The following is a 26275-nucleotide window of genomic DNA, read 5'->3' on the forward strand; positions in this document are numbered from 1 at the left end:
AGTTTCTCTTCATTGATGAAGGACCATGCTTCCTCCGCCATCTCGAAATAATAGTGTCTCTCCTGATGTGTGACCCATAGTCTTGCCGGCTGCAGCATCCCAAACTTCACCTTCCTTTTGTGCAAAACCTCTTTGGCTCGGTTGAAGCTCGCCCTCCTTCTCGCCACCTCCGCACTCCAATCCTGGTAGATCCTTACCGCAGCATTCTCCCATCTGCTACTCCGCACCTTTTTAGCCCATCTCAGGACCTCTTCTCTGTCCTTAAGGCGGTAGAATCGCACGATTATCGCCCTCGGTGGTTCTCCCGCTTTTGGTCTTCTCGCCGGGATCCGATTTGCCCACTCCACCTCCATGGGGCCCGCAGGGGCCTCAGCACCCATCAGTGAGCTCAGCATCTTACTTGCGTACGCTCCACAGTCCACTCCTTCCACACCCTCCGGGAGACCTAGTATCCTAAGGTTCTTCCTTCGCGCTCCATTTTCAAGGGCCTCAATCCTGTCAGCACACTTTTTATGAAGTGCCTCATGCGTCTGAGTCTTAACCGCCAGGCCCAGGACCTCGTCCTCAATATCTGACACCTTCTGCTCCACCACGCGAAGCTCAGTCTCCTGGGTCTTTAAAGTCTCCTTAAGCCCCATAATTGCCTGTAACATCGGGGTCATTACCTCCTTCTTCAGCAGATCCACGCACCGTCTCACAACCTCGTCCTGCTCAGGCCCCCATGCCGCCTGCGATTTCTCCGCCACCATTTTGTTCTCCATTCCCTCTGACCTTGTGGTTGAAGATTCTTCGGGCTGCAGCCGCCGCCGCCGGTTTTTCCCTCCGTCTTTCGGGGGCGACTCCCTTCCCACGCACCTCGCACCGGGTTTTTCGGCTGGCAAAGTCCCCGTTGGGGCTCTTAAAAGAGCCCGAAGTTCCGTCGGAGCTGGAGCCGCCGAAACGTGCGGCTCGCTCATCCCCGCCGCAACCGGAAGTCCCTATTCCCTTTCTTGAACAGAGGAAAACATTTGCCACTCTCCAGTTCTCTGGCACTATCCCCGTGGACAGTGAGGACCCAAAAATCAAAGCCAAAGGCTCTGCAATCTCATCCCTTGCCTCCCAAAGAATCCTTGGGTATATCCCATCTGGCCCAGGGGACCTGCCGACCCTCAGGTTTTTCAAAATTGCTGATACATCCTTCCTCAGAACATCTCCTTCCTCCAGCCTACCCGCCTGAATCACACTCTCATCCTCAAAAACATGGCCCCTCTCCTTTGTGAACACTGAAGAAAAGTATTCATTCAACGCCTCTCCTATTTCTTCTGACTCCATGCACAAGTTCCCACTACTGTCCTGGACCGGCCCTACCCTTACCCTGGTCATTCTTTTATTTCTCACATAAGAGTAAAAAGTCTTGGGGTTTTCCTTGATCTGACCCACCAAGGACTTCTCATGCCCCCTCCTAGCTCTCCTAAGCCCTTTTTTCAGCTCATTCCTTGCTACCTTGTAACCCTCAAACGACCCTTCTGAACTTTGTTTTCTCATCCTTACATACTCTTCCTTTTTCCTCTTGACAAGACATTCAACCTCTTTTGTGAACCATGGTTCCCTCACACTGCCATTTCCTCCCTGCCTGACAGGGATATGCCTATCAAGGACACGCAGTATTTGTTCCTTGAACAAGCTCCACTTTTCATTTGTGCCTTTCCCTGACAGTTTCTGTTCCCATCTTATGCTCCCTAATTCTTGCCTAATCGCATCATAATTACCCCTCCCCCAATTATAAACCTTGTCCTGCTGTATGGCCCTATCCCTCTCCATTGCAATAGTGAAAGACACCGAATTGTGGTCACTATCTCCAAAGTGCTCTCCCACAAACAAATCTAACACTTGGCCCGGTTCATTACCCAGTACCAAATCCAATGTGGCCCCCCCTCTTGTCAGCCTATCCACATATTGTGTCAGGAAACCCTCCTGCACACACTGTACAAAAACTGCCCCATCTGAACTGTTCGACCTATAGAGGTTTCAATCAATATTTGGAAAGTTAAAGTCACCCATGACAATAACCCTGAGACCTCCACACCTATCCAAAATCTATATCAATGGCTTGGATAAATGGACTGTGGTAGCTAAATTTGCTGATGGCATCGAGATAGATAGGAAAGTAAGTTGTCAGGAGGAAGCCGTGGCACAGTGGTATTGTCACTGGACTAGTAAACCAGAGACCCAAAGGAATGCTCTGGGGACCTGGGTTGGAATCCCAGCACGACAGATGGTGAAATTCAAATTCAATAAAAATCTGGGGCGAGATTCTCCAACCCCCCGCCGAGTCGGAGAATCGCCGGGGGCTGGCGTGAATCCCGCCCCCGCCGATTGCCGAATTCTCTGGCACCGGAGATTCGGCGGGGGCGGGAATCGCGCCACGCCGGTTGGCGGGCCCCCCCCCCGCGATTCTCCGGCCCGGATGGGCCGAAGTCCCGCTGCTAGGATGCCTGTCCCGCCGGCGTGGATTAAACCACCTACCTTACTGGCGGGACAAGGCGGCGCGGGCAGGCTCCGGGTTCCTGGGGGGGGGGGGGTTGGGGCGATCTGGCCCCGGGGGGTGCCCCCACGGTGGCCTGGCCCGCGATCGGGGCCCACCGATCCGCGGGTGGGCCTGTGCCGTGGAGGCACTCTTTTCCTTCCGCCTTCGCCACGGTCTTTACCATGGCGGAGGCGGAAGAGACTCCCTCCACAGCGCATGCGCGGGGGTGCCGTGAGCGGCCGCTAACGCTCCCGCGCCGCCTGGAGATGTCATTTCCGCGCCAGGTGGCGCGGCACCAAAGGCCTTTTCCGCCAGCTGGCGGGGCGGAAATTAGTCCGGCGCGGGCCTAGCCCCTCAAGGTTGGGGCTGGGCCCCCCAAGCTGCGGAGGATTCCGCACCTTTGGGGCGGCGCGATGCCCGACTGATATGCGCCGTTTTTGGCGCCGGTCGGCGGACATCACGCCGATATTGGAGAATTTTGCCCCTGGAATCTAATGATGACTGTGAAACCATTCTCGATTGTTTCAAACAGAAAAACTCATCTGGTTCACTAAATGCCCATTAGGGAAGGAAATGTGCTGTCCTCACCTGGTCTGGCCTACATGTGACTCCAGACCCACAGCAACGTAGTTGACTTTTAACTGCCCCTCAGGGATGGGCAATAAATGCCCAATTCAATATTTTCTTTCAAGAAAGACCAAAACTGTACATTGTACAGCAGATGTGCATGTCCAATGAATAAAAATAGTCTTCAAAGGAATATAAACAGATTAAGTGAGTGGGCAAATATTGGACAGATGGAAGTAAAATGCGGGTCTTTTCCATTTGGCAGGAAGGTTAGAAAAGTAGCATACTACTTAAACTAAAAAGAGTAAGAGGTCTTACAACACCAGGTTAAAGTCCAACAGGTTTGTTTCAAATCACTAGCTTTCGGAGCACTGCTCCTTCCTCCTCCGTGCTCCGAAAGCTAGTGATTCGAAACAAACCTGTTGGACTTTAACCTGGTGTTGTAAGACTTCTTACTGTGCTCACCCCAGTCCAACGCCGGCATCTCCACAGCATAAATAAAAAGAGATTGCAGAAGTTGGTGGTACACAGGGACCTAGGTGTCCTGGTACATGGATCACAAAGTTAGCATGAAGGTTCAGCGAAGATGAGGAAGGCAAATTGAATATTGGCATTTATTACAAGAGGAATAGAATAAAAAAACTAGGGAAATTCTACTCCAGTTGTACCAGGGGTGAGCTCATCGAGATGTAAAAGATTTTGAGGGGCATGGACAGGATGGATAGGGAGCAACTGTTCCCCTTAGTTGAAGGGTCAGTTACGAGGGGACACAAGTTCAAGGTGAGGGGCAGGAGGTTTTGGGGGGATTTGAAGAAAATTTTTATCCAGAGGGTGGTGTCGGTCTGGAATAAACTGCCTGAAAAGGCACATTCAAAGTATCGTCTTTGAGTTTCATAGGGAGTGGGAGTACTGCGCACAGCGCAACTTTAAAGCACTTCCAAATGATTGTACTCCACACATGCACAACACTCTGCAATGACTATAGCTCGACATAAAGGATCTTTCATACCTGACTGTTGGCAAGAGGTTTGCCGAACTGCTTGCGAACTTTTAAGTGGTCTTGAGTTAATAGAATGGAAGCATATGCAGCACCTACTGAACACGAGGCTGCAGAAATCACAAGTATTTAGACAGGGTTAGAAACAGCACATGTTAGATTAAATACTGTAGTACAAAGACACAGAGTCATTGGGCTTAGGAATCAGAGACACAGATAAGATCAGTAGGCTTAGAAACATGGGAGCAGGATCATGCCATTCAGCCCTTCAAAACTGTTTTTTTAATGATAATCTTTATTGTCACAAGTAGGCTTACATTAACATGGCAATGAAGTTACTGTGAAAAGCCCCTAGTCGCCACATTCTGGCGCCTGTTTGGGTCCACAGAGGGAGAATTCAGAATGTCCAAATTACCTAACAGCACGTCTTTCGGGACCAGTGAGAGGAAACAGGAGCACCCGGAGGAAATCCACAGACACAGGGAGAACGTGCAGACTCCGCACAGAAGTGACCCAACTGGGTTTTGAACTTGGGACCCTGGCGCTGTGAAGCCAGTGCTAACCACTGTGCTACTGTGCTTCCATTTAACTGCAAAATAGCTAACTGGAATCTTAACTCAATCTGCCTTGGCTGTGTCAACCACAATATCCTTGTCAAACAAAAATCTATCAAGCTCAGTTCTAGAAATTTCAATTGCAGGGGGGTCAGTGGTATTGTCACTGGACGAGTATCCAGTGGCCCAGAGTAATGGTCTGTGGACAGGGGTTCGAATTCCACCATGGCAGATGGTGGAATTTGAATTAATCAATTAATCTCTGGACATGGAAGTCCAATAATGGCCATTATCAATCATCGTAAAATCCCATTTGGTTCAATAATGTCCTTCAGGGATGGAAATCTGCCATCCTTAGCTAGTCAGGCCTACTACATTTGACTCCAGACCCACAGAAATGCGGGTCTGAAATGACTCAACTGTATCAAACCGTTAGAAAGGCACTAAGGATTGAAACCGAATGGACTATCTAGCAATAACAATGTCAAACTCAGCCCTGCCTTGTCGATTCTGCAAAAGTTATTAACAGTTGGGGGCTTGTGCCAAAATTAGAAGAGTTGTCTCAATCTAGTCATAAGCACGGAATCGTACCTTACAATGTCTGAGACATACCCTGTCCCACTGGCAGGACAAATCCAGCAAAGTGGCAGCACAGTAGTTAGCACTGTTGCTTCACAGCGCCAAAGACCCAGGCTCGATTCCCGGCTTGGGTCACTGTCTGTGCAGAGTCTGCATGTTCTCCCAGTGTCTGCGTGGGTTTCTTCCGGTTTCCTTCCACAAGTCCCGAAAGACGTGCTTGTCAGGTGAACTGGATATTCTGAATTCTCCCTCAGTGTACCCGAACAGGCGCCATAATGTGGCGACTAGGGGATTTTCACAGTAACTTCATTGCGGTGTTAATGCAAGCCTACTTGTGGCACTAATAAAGATCATCACAGTGGTATACAGTAGGAGGGAATTGTCCTGGGAAATCTCAACATTGACTCCAGACCCCATGAAATCTCAGGTCAAACATGGGCAAGGAAACTCCTACTGATTACCACATACCATCACATTAAATGAGCACTCCTCCAAGTTGAACACCACTTTGAAGTAGCACTGAGAGAGGCAAGGGCACAGAATGTATTCTGGGTGAGGGACTTCAGTCTCCATCACCAAGAGTGGCTCCGTAGCATCACTATTGAACAAACAGGCTGAATCCTTAAGGACAAAGCTGCTAGACTGGGTCTGTGGGAGGTGGCAAGGAATCAACAAGAGGGAAAAACATACTTGACCTCAAGATAACCAAACTGCCTGCTGCAGATGTGCATGTCCATCACCGCATCAGTAGGAGTGACCTCCACACAGGTCTTGTGGGGAGGAAGTCCCAAGTTTACATTGTGTTGTGTGGCACACTACCGTGGTAAATGGTTCGTACAGATCCAGCAGTTCATGATTGGACAACCATGAAGTGCTGTGGGCCATCAACAGTAACAGAATTATCAGACACAATCAAACCTCATGTCCTAGCATTCTCTCTCTCTCTCTCCCTCTCCTTTCTCCCGCAACCCTCACTGACCTCACACACACACTGTACCAAGCCAGGGAGATCACCAATGATTCAATGAAGAGTGTAGGACGGTTAATGTAAGGTGCAGCACCAGGCATACTTAATAATGAGGTGAAGCTCCAACACAGGACTATTTGTATGCCAAACAGCATAAGCTGCAGACAACAGACAGAACTAAGCAATTCAACAACCAACGGATCAGATCTAAGCTCTGCACTTGTGCCACATCCAGTTGTGAATTGTGGAGGACAAGTAATCAACTTCAGTTTCAGTGAAGTGGTATCTGCTACTTCTTTTCGGAAGACAGTTTCTGCAGCAGGGTGTGATTGTGATGGTAGCTGCAACTGTGTGTCCCCTACCCCAGTCATTATTTTATGGATCTATTATTTTTTACCTTTGATGTTATCCACCTGTGGAGTCAGCTTTTAGCACACACATGTCAATTTATTTACCTCTCTGCTTTGAAGTTATCTCTTCTGTACCCTGTTGTTTTCCCCTAGTCACATAAGTAAACACCTGCTTTTCTCACTCATATGCTAATTTGAATCTCAAAATCTCTTCAGACAGGTGTCCTCGTGAACTCCCTGTTTTATTTAATTTTCTTACAGTTTCCTTTTATCAATCTTAATTATAAATCCTGCAGCAAGAACAAAGAACAATACAGCACAGGAACAGGCCCTTTGGCCCTCCAAGCCTGTACTGGTCATGATACCAACCTTGGGTAAAACCCTCAGCTTTTTCTGGTGTCGCATCCCTCTCTACTCATCCTATCCATGTGTTTGTCAAGATGCCTTTTGAACGCCATTAATGTATCTGCTTCCACAGCCTCACCTGGCAACGCGTTCCAGACACTCACCACCCTCTGCGTAAAAAACCTGCTACGCACATCTCCTCTCAACTTTGTCCCATGGACCTTAAACCGATGACCCCTGGTGACTGACCCCTCCACTCTGGGAAAGTGCCTGCCCATCCATTCTGTCCATGCCCCTCATAATCTTGTAGACCTTTATCAGGTCACCCCTCAACCTTTCAAATGAAAACAGTCCGAGTCTATTCAGCCTCTCCGCAGAGCTAACGCCCTCCAGAAAAGGCAACACATTGGTAAACCTCCTCTGTACCTTCTCCAAAGCCTCCACATCCTTCTGGTAGTGTGGTGATCAGAATTGTGCGCAATATTCCATCTGCGACCTTATCAAAATTCTATACATAGATACATAGAAGATAGGAGCAGGAGGAGGCCTTCTGGCCCTTCCAAGCCTGCTCCGCCATTCATCACGATCATGGCTGATCATCCAACTCAATAGCCAAATCCTGCTTTCTCCCCATAGCCTTTGGTCCCATTCTCCCCAAGTGCTATATCTAGCCACCTCTTGAATATTTAATGATTTAGCATCAACTACTTCCTATGGTAATGAATTCCACAGGCTCACCATTCTTTGGGTGAAGAAATGTCTTCTTATCTCTGTCCGAAATGGTTTACCCTGAATCCTCAGACTGTGACCCCGGGTTCTGGACACGCCCATCATTGGCAACATCGTCCCTGCATCTACCCTGTCTAGTCCTATTAGAATTTTATAAGTCTCTATGAGATCCCCCCTCATTCTTCTGAACTCCAGCCAAAACAATCCCAACCTAGTCAATCTCTCCTCATATGACAGTCCCACCATCCCTGGAATCGCTGCACTCCCTCGAGAGCAAGAACATCCTTCCTCAGAGAAGAGACTAAAACTGCACACAATACTCCAGGTGTGGCCTCACCAAGGCCCTGTATAATTGCAGCAACACATCCCTGCTTCTATACTCGAAACCTCTCGCAATGAAGGCCAAAATATCATGAGCCTTCCTGTCTGATACCATCAAAATTGGCCTTGCCCCAATTTAGAACTTTAACTTTTGGGCCAGACCTATCATTCTCCATAGCTATCTTAAAACTAATGGAATTATTGTCACTGGTCTAAAGTGATCTGGAAGAAGGAACTGAAGGCACTGTTGCAAAGTTTGTAGATGATACAAAAATCTGTAGAGGGACAAGTAGGCCGGGATTCTCCCTTCTGGGGACTAAGTCCCCATGCCAATCACTCCGGCGTCAACATCCCCCGAAAGTGCGGAGTTCTCCGCATTTCCGGGGACTAGGTGGATGCCGGAGGGGTTGCCACCGCTCCAGCCGGAGCCGAAAGGATGGGGTGAGCTCGCGCATGCGCTGAAGGACCGGCGTGATCTCGCGCCAGCCATGGCGGAGCCCTACAGGGGCCGGTGCAGAAGAAAGAAGTGCCCACACACAACAAGCCCGCCCGCAGCTCGGTGGGCCCGATTGCGGGCCAGGTCACCGTGGCCAACCCTCGGACCTCCCACGTATACCCACCTGCCACATCCCGCCGGCAAAAGTGGACGGCCACCCGGCCCATCGCTGGGGGGTCACTGTCAACCAGCGTGGCGGGAATCCTGCTCCCGCCCAAAAATACGGCAGCCGGCATCGGGGCGGGATTCGCGCCGCCTCCCGGGGATTCTCCGACCCTGTGGGGGGACGGAGAATCCCGCCCGTAGTATTGAGGAAGCAAGGGGGCTACAGAAGGATTTGGACAAGCTAGGAGAGTGGGTAATGAAGTGGCAGATGAAATACAATGTGGAAAAGGGTGAGGTTATGCACTTTGGAAGGTGGAATTTAGGCATAGACTATTTTCTAAATGGGGAAATGCTTCGGAAAGCAGATCACGAAGGGACTTGGGAGTCCTTGTTCACGATTCTCTTACGGTTAACGTGCAGGTTCAGTCGACAGTTAGGAAGGTAAATGCAATGTTCGCATTCATGTCAAGAGGGCTAGAATACAAGAGCAGGGATGTACTTCTGAGGCTGTATAATGCTCTGGTCAGACCCCATTTGGAGTATTGTGAGCAGTTTTGGGCCCCGTATCTAAGGAAAGATATGCTGGTCTTGGAAAAGGTCCAGAGGAGGTTCACAAGAATGATCCCTGGAATGAACAGCTTGTCGTATGAGGAACGGTTGAGGACTCTGTGTCTGTACTCTTTGGAGTTTAGAAGGATGAGGGGGAATCTTATTGAAATGACAGGATACTGCGAAGCCTGGATAGAGAGGATGTTTCCACTTGTAGGAAAAACTAGAAGCAGAGGACACAATCTCAAACTAAAGGGACGATCGTTTAAAACAGATATAAGGAGGAATTTCTTCAGCCATAGGGTGGTGAATCTGTGGAACTCTTTGCAGCAGAAGGCTGTGGAGGTCAAATCACTGAGTGTCTTTAAGACAGAGATAGATAGGGTCTTGATTAATAAGGGGATCAGGAGTTATGGGGAGCAGGCAGGAGAATGGGGGTGAGAAAAATATCAGCCATGAATGGCGGAAAAGACTCGATGGGCCGGGTGGCCTAATTCTGCTTCTATGTCTTATGGTCCTATGATCCCTCACTAACACTTCTCCTCAATTTCCTGCTGACTATTCTGGGGCCTGTAATACAATCCTATCAAAGTGATCACTCACTTCTTATTTTTCAGTTCTACCAATATAGATTCAGTGGGTGAACCCTCAGATATATATCAATACTGCTGTGCTATTCTCCCTAATCAAAAACCCAACTCCCCCTCCTCTCTATCTCCTGGTCTATCTTTCCTATAGCATCTGTACCCTGGAACATTGAGCTTCCAGTCCTGCCCCTCTTTAGCCATATTTTAGTCATAGCCACAGTATCCCAGTTCCATGTACACATACATGCCCTGAATTAATCTGCTTTGCCAGTCAGGTCTTTTGCATTGAAATAAATGCAGCTTAATCTAGACTTCCCTTGCTCTCTGCCCTTTTTTCTCAGACCGCCTGTCTGGTCATGTTTTGAACACTCTCCCTCTGTTTTATTTATCTTAGCCTTACTGGACCCATTCACTGAATTCTCCAGAGTCTCTGTACTGTGGCCCTTTTTGATTTTTGACTTTGGTTTCTCTGCCTTTCACTTTCCCCCCTTACTGCCCATTTTACTTCCCTCCGGCTTCCTGCATCGGTTCCCACCCCCCTGCCACATTAGTTTAAACCCTCCCCAACAGCAAAATCTTGGAATTTCCTCCCGAAAAGCATTATGGATATACTTAGACCAAGTGGTCTACAATGATTTCAGAAAGCAGCCCACTACCATCTTCAAGGGTAATTAGGGATGGGCAATAAATTCTGACCTTGCCAGTGACACCCACTTCCCATGAAAAAATAAAAATAAACTATCCATTATTTTAGATAGTGGACTTACTCTGGGCTCAACGTTACTGCAGCATCAGGGCATGGTCCCAGCACTAACTGCAAGAGCACATCAAGCTGTGGACTGGTTTTGTGGGCCTGCTCACTAACTTGGCACAATGGTAAGCTGCAGCAGAGGTATACCCAGCATCCTGTCTGCATCCGGAACTTGGCACAGCCACCCAGACATCCAGCTTCCCCAATGCTTCTCTTATGAAATTGAGTTTGTGGGTCTGCTTGCTGGCACTTAGCTCCTATCCAGTAAACATTACTTTAGACTATACGCCTTGCTTCACATTGCATGTTTTAAAACATCAGAATCTACAAACCTTCTGCAACAAAACCCAGTAGAAATATCCCTTCTATTCTACAACGGATGAAACAAAGTTTCAAAGGGCGGTGGAAGCAGATTCAATAGGACCTTTTAGAAGGAAATTGGAGAAATAAGAAAACTGGAGGGCAAAAAGAACAGGGGAATGGGACTAATTGGAGAGCTCTGCCAAAGATCTAGAATATGTAGGATGGGCAAACAAGCTCCCTCCATGATGTAAGATTCTATGAATCTCAATTAATTGTACCAGGACATATTGCTGGAGACTTTCCAGTGACTGTTGAAGGAAGTTAAAGACTGGGAAGTATGGGTTAGAATACGGCTTTCCATACAATGAAGGAGAAGAGGAACCATCCAGCAGAGGCCCCGAGGTTGCCCACTGATTTCTTTAGCTCTCAAGTATTCTTACCAATGTTGATTCTTCCGCCATTTAATCCATTCATTGCTATGGAAAATCCATCACCTTCTTTTCCAATCAAGTTACTAACAGGAACAGCGCAGTCCTCAAATATCACAGCTCGAGTTGGCTGGGAGTTCCATCCAACCTTAAACAAGATAGAGAGGTTTGCTCAATTACCATTTTTAGACCATATAGATGGATTGGATCAACATATCAACCCAAATAAAGAGACAGGACATGGTTAATAAAAAGTACAATGTACAATTTAAGACAGTAAGCAGGTTTTAAGACATTTGCATTGTGGTTGGTTGATTAAATCCATCTTTGACTTAGTCCGGTACTTGAAAGCGCTTTCTTGTTCGGCAAAGAGCACAGGAAAGGGAAGAGAATTTTAATTTTGTGGTGAGATCACCACTTTTAACTCTATCGAATCTACAGTTCCTCCCATCAGAAGCGATGTGTTTAACAAAGCAGGCATTTCTGTGTTTGCGTGGGTTTTGCCCCCACAACCCAAAGATGTGCAAGGTAGGTGGATTGAACACGCTAAATTGCCCCTTAATTGGAAAAAAATGAATTGGGTACGCTAAATTTATTTAAAAAAAACTAAGCAGGCATTTGGATTGAATTATTATTAATCGCTTTCCGTCACTCCGTGCCTCTGTTGCTGCTTATCCCTCCATAAAATGCTCGATGAGCGTTCCAAAGAAGCGGCAGTATCTTGGTCACTGCACTATTCCTGACCGCAGAATCATACCAAAGCAGAAGGAAACTAGCACCCCGGGAACCTTCCCTGAAAAGCCAGAAGTAACAAGAGAGGCCAACTAAACATAAAGGATACAAGTAATCAGACATTCTCATTAGCTATTCAACACAGTGAGTCTAACTATATAAGTTATTGGTTCTATATTCATTGTGTTTAATTGGATTCTAATAGCAAATATTAGCTAGGGATTTACTTGGTTGCTATAAATAGGATCAGTCTGGAACTGGGGTTTGGATTAGGAAGTACATGCTTGTAATGTGAATCTCTGTAAATAAACATTGATGAAATGTGTAAAGATTGGTTCTAGTTCTATTTTCACCAATTGGCTTTTTGGAGTTTAACATAGTTGAGTGCAGAAATAAGCTGTCAAATAATTTTCTATGATCTCTCCTGGCCAGAGTATTTTTTTCGAGTAACTTTTAGTCAATGAGTTGGTATAGCAGAGCTTTTATGGGTTAAAAGGATTTTTCTTGTCTGTTACTTTTGCTGTAAGCTAGTCTGAATGGAGACCCTCAACTAATTGGTGACACAGATATTCAACCTGAATGGGTCGAGGACATCACAAGTAACAAAATCTGTAGGGACTTGTCCTATCTGCATAGACTGCAGTAGTGCAGAACCAACTGTCATTCCTCTGTACCACGAGGAGGGAATCCACTCTACTCCACGCTGGCAGCCTTTTACCTTTTTCTCTTTCTTGCCAAAGCTGAGCCCAGGTGTACCTTTTTCCACCAACAAGCAGGAAATGCCTTTGGGACCCGTGTTTCCAGTCCTGCACATCAACACGTACAGATCAGTTTCCCCTCCACCACTGATAAAAGCCTGAATGAGAAATGAGAGTTCCAATGATGAGACTGTGACAGGTTTGGCACTTCATGAATACTGACATTTGCAAAGATTTGATCAGACAATAATATAACTGCAGGATATCACTGCAACGATCAAATGTCCTTAGCAAACATCTCTTCATGATTTATTACCTTTGAGCCATTGAGAATGTAGCAATCTCCATCCCGTTTTGCCGTAGTTATTAGTGAAGCTGCATCACTTCCACTTCCTGTTAGATGGAATCAGACAATGTTACAGTTGGTGTCCGCTGATTTGCTTTTCATTTTTACCTAATTTCTCCATTTGTAAACCCTTCAGTAGTTACTTACACAAAACTATATAACACTGCAGGGTTCAGATATTTTAAAAGGAAGTGACACAAGGAAGAAAGAAAATTCAATCCGAGTCACTCCTAGAAAAGGAGAAGGACAACATTAGGAGACTCAGTTGATAATTGCAAAGTTGCCACTAAGACTGGCCTCGGTTTCGGATGGCGAACTACACCTGCCATGATCCAACATCTTTGAGAGGAGCAGCGGTAACGGCACAATTGGAGAAGAAGCAAAATTATGGAATAATAAAATCTGTTGGTTGGCCCATCATGCCTGGCAGTCTGAAAGAGCTATCCATTTAGGCACAATACCGTATGTACCCTTCCCCCATAACATGTTAAATCTTTATTGGTCAAATATCCACTCCACTTTTCTGAGCAAGTCATTCTGGATGGGATGGTGAAGAAGTGAAGATAGAGGGCAGCACAGTGACGCAGTGGTTAGCACTGCTGCCTCATGGCACCGAGGTTCCAGGTTGGATACCGGATCTGGTCACTGTCCGTGTGGAGTTTGCACATTCTCCCCATGTTTGCATGGGTTTTGCCCCCAACACCCAAAAAGATGTGCAGGCTAGGTGAATTGACCACACTAAATTGCCGCTTAATTGGAAAAAATGAATTGGGGTACTGTAAATTTCAAAAATAATTTTTTTTAAAAGTGAAGACCGAGAATGGGGTGGTTGTTCCAATCCACCTTAGATGGAGGGGTGGTGGCAGAGGACTGGAGTGTTGCAAATCAGAATCACAGAATAATACTGTGGCCATCTAAAATGGCCACCCACAAAGGATGATGGGAATTATGGTCAGATTGGGACACAGACAGGACACAGCCTGTGTGGATTGTAAACAACTCAGACTTATGCAGAAACTTGCACCTGCTAGAGACCACTCACAGGTCTCCCCAGGACAATGGGCTTCAGATTGAAACTTAAAATTAGTAACAGACTCAGGGGCGCCTATTCACCTTATTTGGAAGTGCCTGCGTGCCTTGGACAATAATAACTAGTTCCTGTCCAGCTATCAAGGTATCCGCTCCTAATTGGCCAGAATCGATCAGGGTGATAGAAATCCTATCGATCCATTGGACCCCTACCTGGGACTGCCCAAAAGAGCACAAATGATGGGAGGATAAGATAAACTTCGCGACCAACATTCTCTCGCTTTTGGGACCGGCTTCTGTGTACCAACTGCAGCACATCGGGCAACCAAGTTCAAGGACCCGCGACCTCCACCTGAAAGACGACACTCAGCCTAGACAAACCAGACAGCCTCCAGCCGCCACACGTGGGGAACCAGATAAAGGCCTTATCTAACCTGCACAAAGCCGGTCACTTGGAAGTTAACTAAAGGTCATTTAAATTGCTAGATATAATCTAATGTGTAGTAGCGTGTAATTTATTAAGTATAGAACTAATCCTATGTTCAATAATAAACTGTGATTATATTAAAATACTCGTGTGGTCATTTGTCTAATACACGGAGCACACTCGCACACTGTGGTTATTAATAGTAATAAAGCGGTGCGGCGATGACCAGCTGAGTCGCACGTTTCGGCACCTCCCGTTGGAACGGACTTTTGGGCTCTTATTAGGAGCCCCAACGGCAATTTTTGACGGCTAAAACCATTGAGCGGTGAAATCGAAGGGAATCCCCCCGGATATATATGGAGAAAGGAGAGAGTAGTGGCTGGATTGCAGAGGATCCTCAGGAGCAGCGGCAAGGAAGGGAAGCACGAAGCAAGATGGTGGCGGAAGGAGGCCGTTCGGTGTGGGGCCCGGAACAGCAAGAGTTCCTGTGGCACTGTGTGGAGGAGCTGAAGAAGGAGGTGTTGGCCCCGATGCTACAGGCGATTGAAGGGCTAAAGGAGGCACAGAAGACCCAGGAGTTGGAGCTTCGTGATGTGAAGGCAAAGGCTGCCGAGAATGAGGATGAAATACAGGGCCTGGTGGTGAAGACAGAGACGCACGAGGCACTGCATAAAAGGTGTGTTGAGAGGCTGGAAGCCCTGGAGAATAACTCGAGGAGGAAGAACTTAAGAGTTTTGGGTCTTCCCGAAGGTGCAGAGGGGGCGGACGTCGGGGCATATGTGAGCACATTGCTTCACTCGTTAATGGGACCGGAGGCCCCGACGGGCCACTTGGAAGTGGAGGGAGCATATCGAGTCCTTGCGCGAAGACCAAAGGGAGGAGAAATACCTTGAGCCATAGTGGTGAGGTTTCACTGCTATAAGGACAGGGAGATGGTCCTGAGATGGGCGAAAAAGACACGGAGCTGCAGGTGGGAGAATGCGGTGATCCGCGTGTACCAGGATTGGAGTGCGGAGGTGGCGAGTTTCAATCGGGCCAAGGCGGTGCTACATAGAAAGAAAGTTAAATTTGGAATGCTGCAGCCAGCGAGACTGTGGGTTACACACCAAGGGAAACATCACTACTTCGAGACGGCAGAAGAGGCGTGGACATTTATTGTAGAGGAGAAGTTGGACTAGACTGGAGAGAGAAAGAGTTTCTGTAATAAAGTAGTGGGGGGATTGTATGGGATGGGAAGGGGGAAGAAATTTTCTCTATTCCCCTCGTTTGGGGGGGGGGGGGGGGGTATGGTGAACTGTGGGCGACGGTGGGGAAGGAGAGAGGGAGCTGCGCCATTAGGGGCGGGGCCGAGTGGGAAACGTGGGCTTTGTTCCCGCGCTATGGTAATTGCGGCGGGAAAGGGAGTGCAGGAAGGAGGGGGCCTTACACAATGGGGGGCCAAGGATAAACGGGGGAAGCCGAGGTCAGCCAGAGTTTGCTGACTTCTGGGAGCAACATGGGGGGAGCAATTACGCTAGAAAGGGATCTAGCGGAGGGGGGGGGGGGTTAACTGGGTTGCTGCTGCTAAGGGAAAGGGGGAGCTGTTATGGGGCGGGGTGGTCGGGACGGGAGGACACCGTTGGGGGGACAAACGGGAGCGTGGGAACCGGGTGAAGAGCTGGTCTAAAAAAGGGGATGGCTAGTCGACATGGGGGGGGGGGGCGTAAAGAGCCCCCCGACCCGGTTGATCACGTGGAATGTGAGGGGGCTGAATGGGCCGATTAAGAGGGCAAGGGTACTCGCGGACCTAAAGAAATTAAAGGCAGATGTGGTCATGCTACAGGAGACGCATCTGAAACTGGCGGATCAGGTCAGATTACGTAAAGGATGGGTGGGACAGGTATTTCATTCGGGCTTGGATGCGAAAAATAGAGGGGTGGCTATATTAGTGGGGAAACGGGTAGTGTTTGAGGCGAGGACCATAGTAGCGGACAGTGGGGGTAGATACGCGATGGTGAGTGGCAGATTACAAGGGGAAGCGGTGGTTCTGGTGAACGTATATGCCCCGAACTGGGATGATGCAAACTTCATGAAGCGTATGCTGGGGCGTATCCCGCACCTGGAGGTGGGAAAGTTGGTAATGGGGGGAGATTTCAACACGGTGCAGGATCCAGGGCTGGACCGGTCCAGGTCTAGGACCGGGAGGAGGCCGGCAGCGGCCAAGGTGCTTAAGGACTTCATGGAGCAGATGGGAGGAGTAGACCCCTGGAGATTCACTAGGCCCAGGAGTAGGGAGTTTTCCTTCTTCTCTCATGTCCACAAGGTGTATTCTCGGATAAACTTCTTTGTCCTGGGAAGGGCACTGATCCCGAAGGTGACAGGGACGGAGTATTCGGCCATAGCCATCTCGGACCATGCCCCACATTGGGTAGATCTGGCAGTAGGAGAGGAAAAGGAACGGCACCCACTCTGGAGATTAGATATGGGACTGTTGGTGGATGAGGGTGTGTGTGTAAGGGTGAGGGGATGTATCGAAAGGTACCTGGAGATTAACGATGATGGAGAGGTTCAGGTGGGAGTGGTCTGGGAGGCACTGAAGGCGGTGGTCAGAGGGGAACTGATTTCCATAAAGGCCCATAAGGGGAAACAAGAGAGTAAAGAGAGGGAGCGATTGTTGAGAGAAATTTTGAGGGTCGATAGGCAGTATGCAGAGGCTCCGGATGAGGGACTGTACAGGGAAAGACGAAGGTTGCATACGGAATTTGACTTGCTGACCACGGGCAGGGCAGAGGCACAATGGAGGAAGGCACAGGGAGTACAGTATGAGTACGGAGAGAAGGCGAGCCGGTTACTGGCCCAACAATTGAGGAAGAGAGGGGCGGCGAGGGAGATAGGTGGGGTGAGGGACGAGGAGGGTGAGATGGAACGGGGAGCAGAGAGGGTGAACGGGGTGTTTAAGGCATTTTATGAGAGGCTGTATAAGGCTCAACCCCCGGAAGGGAAGGAGGGAATGATGCACTTCCTGGATCAGCTGGAATTCCCGAAGGTGGAGGAGCAGGAGAGGACAGGATTGGGAGCACAGATTGAGGTGGAGGAGGTGGTAAAAGGGATTGGGAGCATGCAGGCAGGGAAGGCCCCGGGACCAGATGGGTTCCCGGTGGAATTTTTTAGGTAATACATAGACCTACTAGCCCCGCTTCTGACGAGAACCTTTAACGAGGCCAGGGAAAGGGGGACGTTGCCCCCGACGATATCGTTGCTCCTGAAGAGGGACAAAGACCCGCTGCAGTGCGGGTCTTACAGGCCTACCTCCCTTCTGAATGTAGATGCCAAGCTCTTGGCCAAGGTGATGGCGACGAGGATCGAGGATTATGTCCCAGGGGTGGTTCACGAGGATCAAACTGGGTTTGTTAAGGGGAGACAGTTGAACACTAATATACGGAGGCTGCTAGGTGTGATGATGATGTCCCCGCCGGAGGGAGAGGCGGAGATAGTGGTGGCGATGGACGCTGAGAAAGCATTTGATAGAGTGGAGTGGGATTACCTGTGGGAAGTGTTGAGGAGATTTGGATTTGGAGAGGGGTTTATTGGGTGGGTTCAGCTTTTATATAGGGTCCCGGTGGCAAGTGTGATCACAAACAGGCAGAGATCTGACTACTTCCGTCTATATAGAGGGACAAGACAGGGGTGTCCCCTGTCCCCGATACTGTTTGCGTTGGCAATTGAGCCACTGGCCATAGCGCTGAGGGGCTCTAGGAAGTGGAGGGGAGTACTTAGGGGAGGAGAAGAGCACCGGGTGTCATTATACGCGGATGATTTGTTGTTGTATGTCGCGGACCCAGTGGAGGGGATGCCCGAGATAATGCAGACATTCAGGGAGTTTGGGGAATTTTCAGGATATAAACTGAATATGGGGAAGAGTGAGCTGTTTGTGATGCACCCTGGGGAACAGAGCAGGGGAATAGATGATTTGCCGCTGAGGAGAGTAACAAGGGATTTTCGGTGCCTAGGGATCCAGATAGCCAGGAACTGGGGAACGTTGCATAAGCTTAATTTAGGAAGATTGGTGGAGCAGATGGAAGAGGATTTTAGGAGATGGGACTGTCACTGGCGGGTAGGGTGCAGGCGGTCAAAATGGTGGTCCTTCCGCGATTTCTTTTTGTGTTCCAGTGCGTCCCTGTGATGATTACCAAGGCTTTTTTCAAAAAAGTGGATAAGAGCGTTATGAGCTTTGTGTGGGCTGGGAAGGCCCCAAGAGTGAAGAGGGGGTTTCTGCAGCGTAGCAGGGATAGGGGGGGACTGGCACTGCCGAGCTTAAGTGACTATTATTGGGCCGCCAATATATCAATGGTATGCAAGTGGATGGGGGAAGGGGAGGGAGCGGCGTGGAAAAGACTAGAGATGGCGTCCTGTAGGGGAACCTGCCTGCAAGCATTAGCGACAGTGCCTTTACCGTTCTCCCCGAAAAAGTACACCACAAGTCCAGTGGTGGTGGCAACACTGAAGATCTGGGGGCAGTGGAGACGGCATAAGGGAGTGACGGGTGCCTCGGGGAGGTCCCCGATAAGGAACAACCATAGGTTTGTCCCGGGGAAGATAGATGGGGGATTTAAAGTCTGGCAGAGAGCAGGGATTGTGCAATTGAGGGATTTGTTCCTAGACGGGACGTTTGCGAGTCTGGGAGCACTGACGGAAAAATATGGGTTGCCACCGGGGAATGCATTTCGGTATATGCAACTGAGGGCTTTTGCGAGGCAACAGGTGAGGGAATTTCCGCAGCTCCCGGCGCAAGAGATTCAGGACAGGGTGATTTCGGGGGCATGGGTGGGGGATGGTAGGGTGTCAGATGTATACAGGGAAATGAGAGACCAGGGGGAGATCATGGTGGATGAGCTGAAGGGAAAATGGGAAGAGGAGCTGGGGGAAGAGATCGAGGAGGGGCTGTGGGCAGATGCCCTAAGTAGGGTAAACTCTTCGTCCTCATGCGCCAGGCTCAGCCTGATACAATTCAAGGTTCTACATAGGGCGCATATGACTGGCGCATATGACTGGAGAAAGGTTAAGTAGATTATTTGAAGTGGAGGACAGGTGCGGGAGATGCGCGGGGAAGCCCAGCGAACCACACCCACATGTTTTGGTCATGCCCGGCACTACAGGGGTTCTGGGTGGGGGTGGCAAATGTGCTTTCGAAGGTGGTGGGGGTCCGGGTCGAGCCAGGCTGGGGGTTGGCTATATTCGGGGTTGCAGAAGAGCCGGGAGTGCAGGAGGCGAGAGAGGCTGATGTTTTGGCCTTTGCGTCCCTAGTAGCCCGGCGAAGGATATTGCTTATGTGGAAGGAAGCTAAGCCCCCGGCGTGGAGGCCTGGATAAACGACATGGCAGGATTTATAAAATTGGAGTGGATAAAGTACGCACTAAGAGGTTCGGCTCAAGGGTTCACCAGGCGGTGGCAACCGCTCCTTGACTACCTCGCAGAAAGATAAGGGAAATGGGGAAGGCAGCAGCAGCAACCCGGGGGGGGAGGCGGGGGGAGGGCCCACGCAGGCCCTCAGGGGTTTCCTATAGTTGTTTGTATATTAGCTATTTATACTGGCATGTGGGACTTCATTGTTTTGGAGAGTTATTATTTTGTTGCTGGCAGTTGCCGTTTAGTTAATATATTATTTATTTGTTAAAAACGGTCATTATTATTTATATTGTTTTAAAGTTGTAAAAAGGGGAAAATCCTGTACTGTTCTTGTTTGACCGAAAAAAATTTGAATAAAATATATTTTATTAATAGTAATAAAGATAGAAGTCCTTCGGCCCATCGAGTCTTCACTGACCTGCCTACCTAATCGCATTTGTTAGCACTTTTTAAAGGATGTGAGGCAACCCACCTCGACCACCCTCCCAGGCAGTGCATTCCAGAATGTTACCGACCTCTGGGTAAAAAAAGATTTTTCCTCAAATCCTCCTAAACCTCCTGCCCCTGACCTTGAACTTGCGTCCCCTAGTGACGGGCACAAAATGTTCTGCCTTGTTCAAAAAAGGGAAGAATAAACTTGGCAACTCCAGGCCAGTCAGTTTAACATCATTGGTGGAGAGGCTTTTAGAAACAATACCCGACAAAAACTTAACAACCATCTGGACAAACATAGATGCATGATAGCACATCAACTATCTATAAGATGCACTGCAGCAACTTGCAAAGCATCTTCCAAATCCCTGATCTCGACCTACCTAGAAGGAAAGAAGCAACAAATTCACCGGGTCTCCAGCACCTGAGAGTTCCTTTCAGGTCACACATCATCTTGGTTCGAAATTATATTGCCGTTGCTTCACTGGGTCAGACGCCTGGTATTCCCAGACTCACACCACATGGAGAGTAACAGTTCAAAAAGGCAACTTACCACCATCATCTCAAGTGAGGCACAAATCCCAAAAGTGGATAAAAATAAAGGATCTAACATAAAATTGCATGTTTTGATGAGGTAACAGAGAGTGAATTCAGAGAGCGCTGTTGACCATGTGTGTATGGACTTTCAATAGACATTTAATCGATTGCTATACAAGAAGCTTTCAGCGAAATTGAGGGTCATGGGATCAAAGGGGCAGCTTTAGCATGGACACAGAATTGGCTGAAGGAAAGTGAAGAGAGTTATGGTGGAATGGAGGGATATACAGAATGGAATATCTCCAATGTTCTGTTACTGACTTGGATTTGGGGTACAAGGCACAATTTTGAAATTTGCAGATAACAGAAAAATTGGAAGTGTAGTAAACAGTGGGGAAAATAGACTTCCGGTGACGGGGATGTGCTGGAAGACGTCCCTCACCAGGAAACTGAAGGAGATGAGAGACGACATTAAAGACAAAATAAAGGCGGCAGTCAATGTGGCGGAGGCGCTGGCCACCATGCAGATGACTCTCGATGGCATGGAGTCGGACCAGAGTGACCAAATCATCGCTCTGGAGGACGAAATCAAAGAAGTTGATGGAAATCCAGGGAAGCCTGAAAAGAAAGGTGGAGAACGAAGAAAATCGATCAAGGCGGCAGAATATCCGAATTGTGGACCTGCCAGAGGACATCGAGGGCAGGGATCCGGCCGACTACGTGGCCCAAATGCTGGGCAACCTAGAACAAAGAACAGCACAGCACAGGAGGAGGCCTTCCAGCCCTCCAAGCCTGTGCCGATCATGTGTCTTATCTAGATCAACTGCCCATATTCTTCTATACCCTGCCGCCCATATTCTTCTATACCCTGCCTGTTCATGTGTCTGTCCAGCTAAGTCTTAAAGGTCGCTAATGTATCTGCCTCAACCACTTGTTAGTGCATTCCAGGCCACCACCACCCTCTGTGTAAAAAGGCTTCCCCCGCACATCTCCACTGAAACTTTCACCCCTCACCTTGAACTTGTGCCCCCTTGTAATTGTCATTTTCGCCCCGGGAAAAAGCCTCCAACTGTTTACCCTATCTGTACCCTTCGTAATTTTATCAACTTCCATCAAGTTGCCCCTCAGCCTCCATCTCGCTAAGAACAATCCCAGTTTATCCAATCTCTCGTCATAGCTAATAACCTCCATACCAGGCAAAACCCTGGTAAACCTTTTCTGTACTCTCTCCAAATCCTCCACGTCCTTCTGTGGTGACCAGAATTGGACACAGTATTCCAAATGTGGCCTCACTAACGTTGTATATAACTGTAAGATAATTTGCGAGCTTTTATACTCGATACCCTATCCGATGAAGGCAAGCAAGCCATATGCTTTCTTTACCACCATTTCCACCTGTGCTGTCACTTTTATTGAACTGTGGTCCCGCACGCCAGATCTCTCTGTGTCTCTATGCTCCTGATGGTTCTGCCATTTTTTTTTTATAGCTCCCACCTGAATTGGATCTACCAAAATGCATCACCTCGCATTTGTCCAGGTTAAATTCCATCTGCCATTTTTTCGCCCAATTTTGCAGCCTATCTATATCCTGTTGTATTCTCTGACAATCTTCATCACTATCCACAACTCCTGCAATCTTAGTATCATCCGCAAACTTGCTAATCAGACCAGCTAAGGTTTCTTCCAAGTAATTTATATATATTACAAACAGTAGAGATCCCAGTACCGATCCCTGCGTAACACCACTAGTTACAGACCTCCATTCGGAAAAACACCCTTACATTGCTACCCTCGGTCTTCAATAGAACAAAGAAAAGAACAGCACAGGAACAGGCCCTTCGGCTATCCAAGCCTGTGCCGACCATGCGGCCCGTCTAAACTAAAATCTTCTGCACTTCCGGGGTCCGTATCCCTCTATTCCCATCCTATTCATGTATTTGTCAAGATGCCCCTTAAACGTCACTATCGTCCCTGCTTCCACCACCTCCTCTGGCAGAGTTCCAGGCAACCACTACCCTGTGTAAAAAAAACTGCCTCGTTCTATGGCCAAGCCAGTTCTGAATCCGAGTTCACCTCTGACCCCGTGTGATTTAATCTTTTGCATCAGCCTGCCATGAGGGACCTTGCCAAATGCTTTACTAAAGCCCATGTAGACAACATCCACAACCCTTCCCTCGTCAATCATTTTTGTCACCTCCTCAATAAATTCAATTAAATTAGTGAGACATGACCTCCCTCGTTCAAAACCATGCTGTCTGTCGCTAATAAGACCATTCACTTCCAAATGTGCATAGATTCTATCTCTGAGAATCTTTTCCAGCAATTTCATTATCACTGATGTCAAGCTCACTGGCCTATAATTACCCGGGTATTCCTTGCTACCCTTCTTAAATAACGGGACAACATTGGCTATCCTCCAATCCTCTGGGATCTCACTTGTGGTCAACGAGGAAACAAAGATTTCTGTTAGAGGCCCAGCAATTTAATCTTGTCTCCCTCATAATCTGGGATAGATGTCATCTGGCCCTGAAGAGTTCTCTACCATAATGCTTTTTAACACATTTCCTCCCTCGTAATAACATCTTCTCAAGTATTTACATATCCCTCTGAAATACCACCAATCAAAGTGTCCCTTACCTTTGTGAATACCGATGCAAAGTACTCATTAAGGATCTCACCTACTTCCTTTGGTTCCATGCATAATTTCCCACCTTTGTCCTTGAGTGGACCAACTCTTTCTCTAGCTACCCTCTTGTTCCTAATATATGTATAAAATGTCTTGGGATTCTCCTTAATCCTGCCTGCCAAGGACATTTCGTGACCCCATTTTGCTCTCCTAACTCCCTGCTTGAGCTCTTTTCAACTTTCCTTGTATTCTTCAAGTACTTCATCTGTTTTTAGTTGCCTAGACCCCACGTATGCATCCTTTTTCTTTTTGACTAGACTCAACTTCCCTGGTCATCCACGGTTCCTGAATCCTGTCTTTCCTTTTCATCGGCACATGCCTATCCTGCACTCCCATCAACTGCTCCTTAAAAGACTCCCACATGCCAAATGTGAATTTACCCTCAAACAGCCTCTCCCACCTAATGGGGAGAGACAGTTTCCCCAAACCGCCAGAGATCAACAGGGCTGGTTTAGCACACTGGACTAAATAGCTGGCTTTTAAAGCAGACCAAGGCAGGCCATCAGCACGGTTCAATTCCCGTACCAGCCTCCCCGAACAGGCGCCGGAATGTCGCGACTAGGGGCTTTTCACAGTAACTTCATTGAAGCCTACTTGTGACAATAAGCGATTTTCATTTTCATTCATGTCGCTCCAGCCGAAACGCATGGCGGGGGAGCAGCAGAAGGCAGCTATTGCCAAGCTGCACAGATACCAGGGTCAGTATGTAATGGAACCTACGAGGGAACAAGCGGTCCTAGATCTGGTCCTGTGTAATGAGACAGGATTGATTCATGATCTCATAGTTATGGATCCTCTCGGAAGGAGCGATCACAATATGATGGAATTTAAAACACAGATGAAGGGTGAGAAGATAAAATCAAACACTAGTGTTTTGAGCTTAAACAAAGGAGATTACAATGGGATGAGAGAAGAACTAGCTAAGGTAGACTGGGAGCAAAGACTTTATGGTGAAACAGTTGAGGAACAGTGGAGAACCTTCCATGCAATTTTGCACAGTGCTCAGCAAAGGTTTATACCAACAAAAAGGAAGGACTGTAGAAAGAGGGAAAATCGACCGTGGATATCCAAGGAAATAAGGGAGAGCATCAAATTGAAGGAAAAAGCATACAAAGTGGCAAAATTAGTGGGAGACGAGAGGACTGGGAAATCTTTAGGGGGCAACAGAAAGCTACTAAAAAGCTATAAAGAAGAGTAAGATAGATTATGAGAGTAAACTTGCTCAGAATATAAAAACAGATAGTAAAAGTTTCTACAAATATATGAAACAAAAAAGAGTGGCTAACGTAAATATTGGTCCTTTAGAGGATGAGAAGGGAGATTTAATAATAGGAGATGAGGAAATGGCTGAGGAACTGAACAGGTTTTTTGGGTCGGTCTTCACAGTGGAAGACACAAATAACATGCCAGTGACTGATAGAAATGAGGCTGTGACAGGTGAGGACCTTGAGAGGATTGTTATCTCTAAGGAGGGGCAAGCTAATGGGGCTAAAGGTAGACAAGTCTCCTGGCCCTGATGGAATGCATCCCAGAGTGCTAAAAGAGATGGCTAGGGAAATTGCAAATGCACTAGTGATAATTTACCAAAATTCACTAGACTCTGGGGTGGTCCCGGCGGATTGGAAATTAGCAAACGTGACACCACTGTTTAAAAAAGGAGGTAGGCAGAAAGTGGGTAATTATAGGCCAGTGAGCTTAACTTCGGTAGTAGGGAAGATGCTGGAATCTATCATCAAGGAAGAAATAGCGAGGCATCTGGATGGAAATTGTCCCATTGGGCAGACGCAGCATGGGTTCATAAAGGGCAGGTCATGCCTAACTAATTTAGTGGAATTGTTTGAGGACATTACCAGTGCGGTAGATAACGGGGAGCCAATGGATGTGGTGTATCTGGATTTCCAGAAAGCCTTTGACAAGGTGCCACACAAAAGGTTGCTGCATAAGATAAAGATGCATGGCATTAAGGGGAGAGTAGCAGCATGGATAAAGGATTGGTTAATTAATAGAAAGCAAAGAGTGGGGATTAATGGTTGTTTCTCAGGTTGGCAATCAGTAGCTAGTGGTGTCCCTCAGGGATCAGTGTTGGGCCCACAATTGTTCACAATTTACATAGATAATTTGGAGTTGGGGACCAAGGGCAATGTGTCCAAGTTTGCAGATGACACTCTAAGATGAGTGCTAAAGCAAAAAGTGCAGAGGATACTGGAAGTCTGCAGAGGGATTTGGATAGGCTAAGTGAATGAGAAAGGGTCTGGCAGATGGAATACAATGTTGACAAATGTGAGGTTATCCATTTTGGTAGGAATAACAGCAAAAGGGATTATTATTTAAATGATAAAATATTAAAACATGGGGCTGTGCAGAGAGACCTGGGTGTGCTAGTGCATGAGTCGCAAAAAGTTGGTTTACAGGTGCAACAGGTGATTAAGAAGGCAAATGGAATTTTGTCCTTCATTGCTAGAGGGATGACGTTTAAGACGAGGGAGGTTGTGCTGCAATTGTATACGGTGTTAGTGAGGCCACACCTGGAGTATTGTGTTCAGTTTTGGTCTCCTTACTTGAGAAAGGACGTACTGGCACTGGAGGGTGTGCAGAGGAGATTCACTAGGTTAATCCCAGAGCTGAAGGGGTTGGATTACGAGGAGAGGTTGAGCAGACTGGGACTGTACCATTGGAATTTATATTGTAACCAGTGCACATAACGTTGTTGAATGTACAGTGTATAAAATGTAAAAACATTAATAAAAACATTTAAAAAGTGAGGAAAATAATTTGATTTGTTCTTTCATGGGGTGTGCGCGCTGCAGGCTAGGCCAGTATTTATTGCCCATTCTTAATTGCCCTTGAAAAAGTGGTGATGAGTTACCTG

General features: G+C 47.7%; 1 protein-coding gene across 3 annotated transcripts in view; it reads right to left on the reverse strand.

The window, feature by feature from the left end:
* acad8 (acyl-CoA dehydrogenase family, member 8) overlaps window positions 1–26275 on the reverse strand; it is a 181238-nt gene that overhangs the window by 32445 nt on the left and 122518 nt on the right. For all 3 annotated transcript variants that reach the window (XM_072486865.1, XM_072486863.1, XM_072486864.1), the window contains exons 5-8: window positions 12881–12957; window positions 12585–12722; window positions 11147–11282; window positions 4083–4180 (exon numbers count right to left, since the gene is read on the reverse strand). In XM_072486865.1, coding sequence (XP_072342966.1) covers window positions 4083–4180; window positions 11147–11282; window positions 12585–12722; window positions 12881–12957 — 449 coding nt within the window. The remainder of the gene's footprint in view (window positions 1–4082; window positions 4181–11146; window positions 11283–12584; window positions 12723–12880; window positions 12958–26275) is intronic.

This window comes from Scyliorhinus torazame, chromosome 21 (assembly GCF_047496885.1).
Source record: "Scyliorhinus torazame isolate Kashiwa2021f chromosome 21, sScyTor2.1, whole genome shotgun sequence".
Taxonomy (NCBI): Eukaryota; Metazoa; Chordata; class Chondrichthyes; order Carcharhiniformes; family Scyliorhinidae; genus Scyliorhinus; species Scyliorhinus torazame.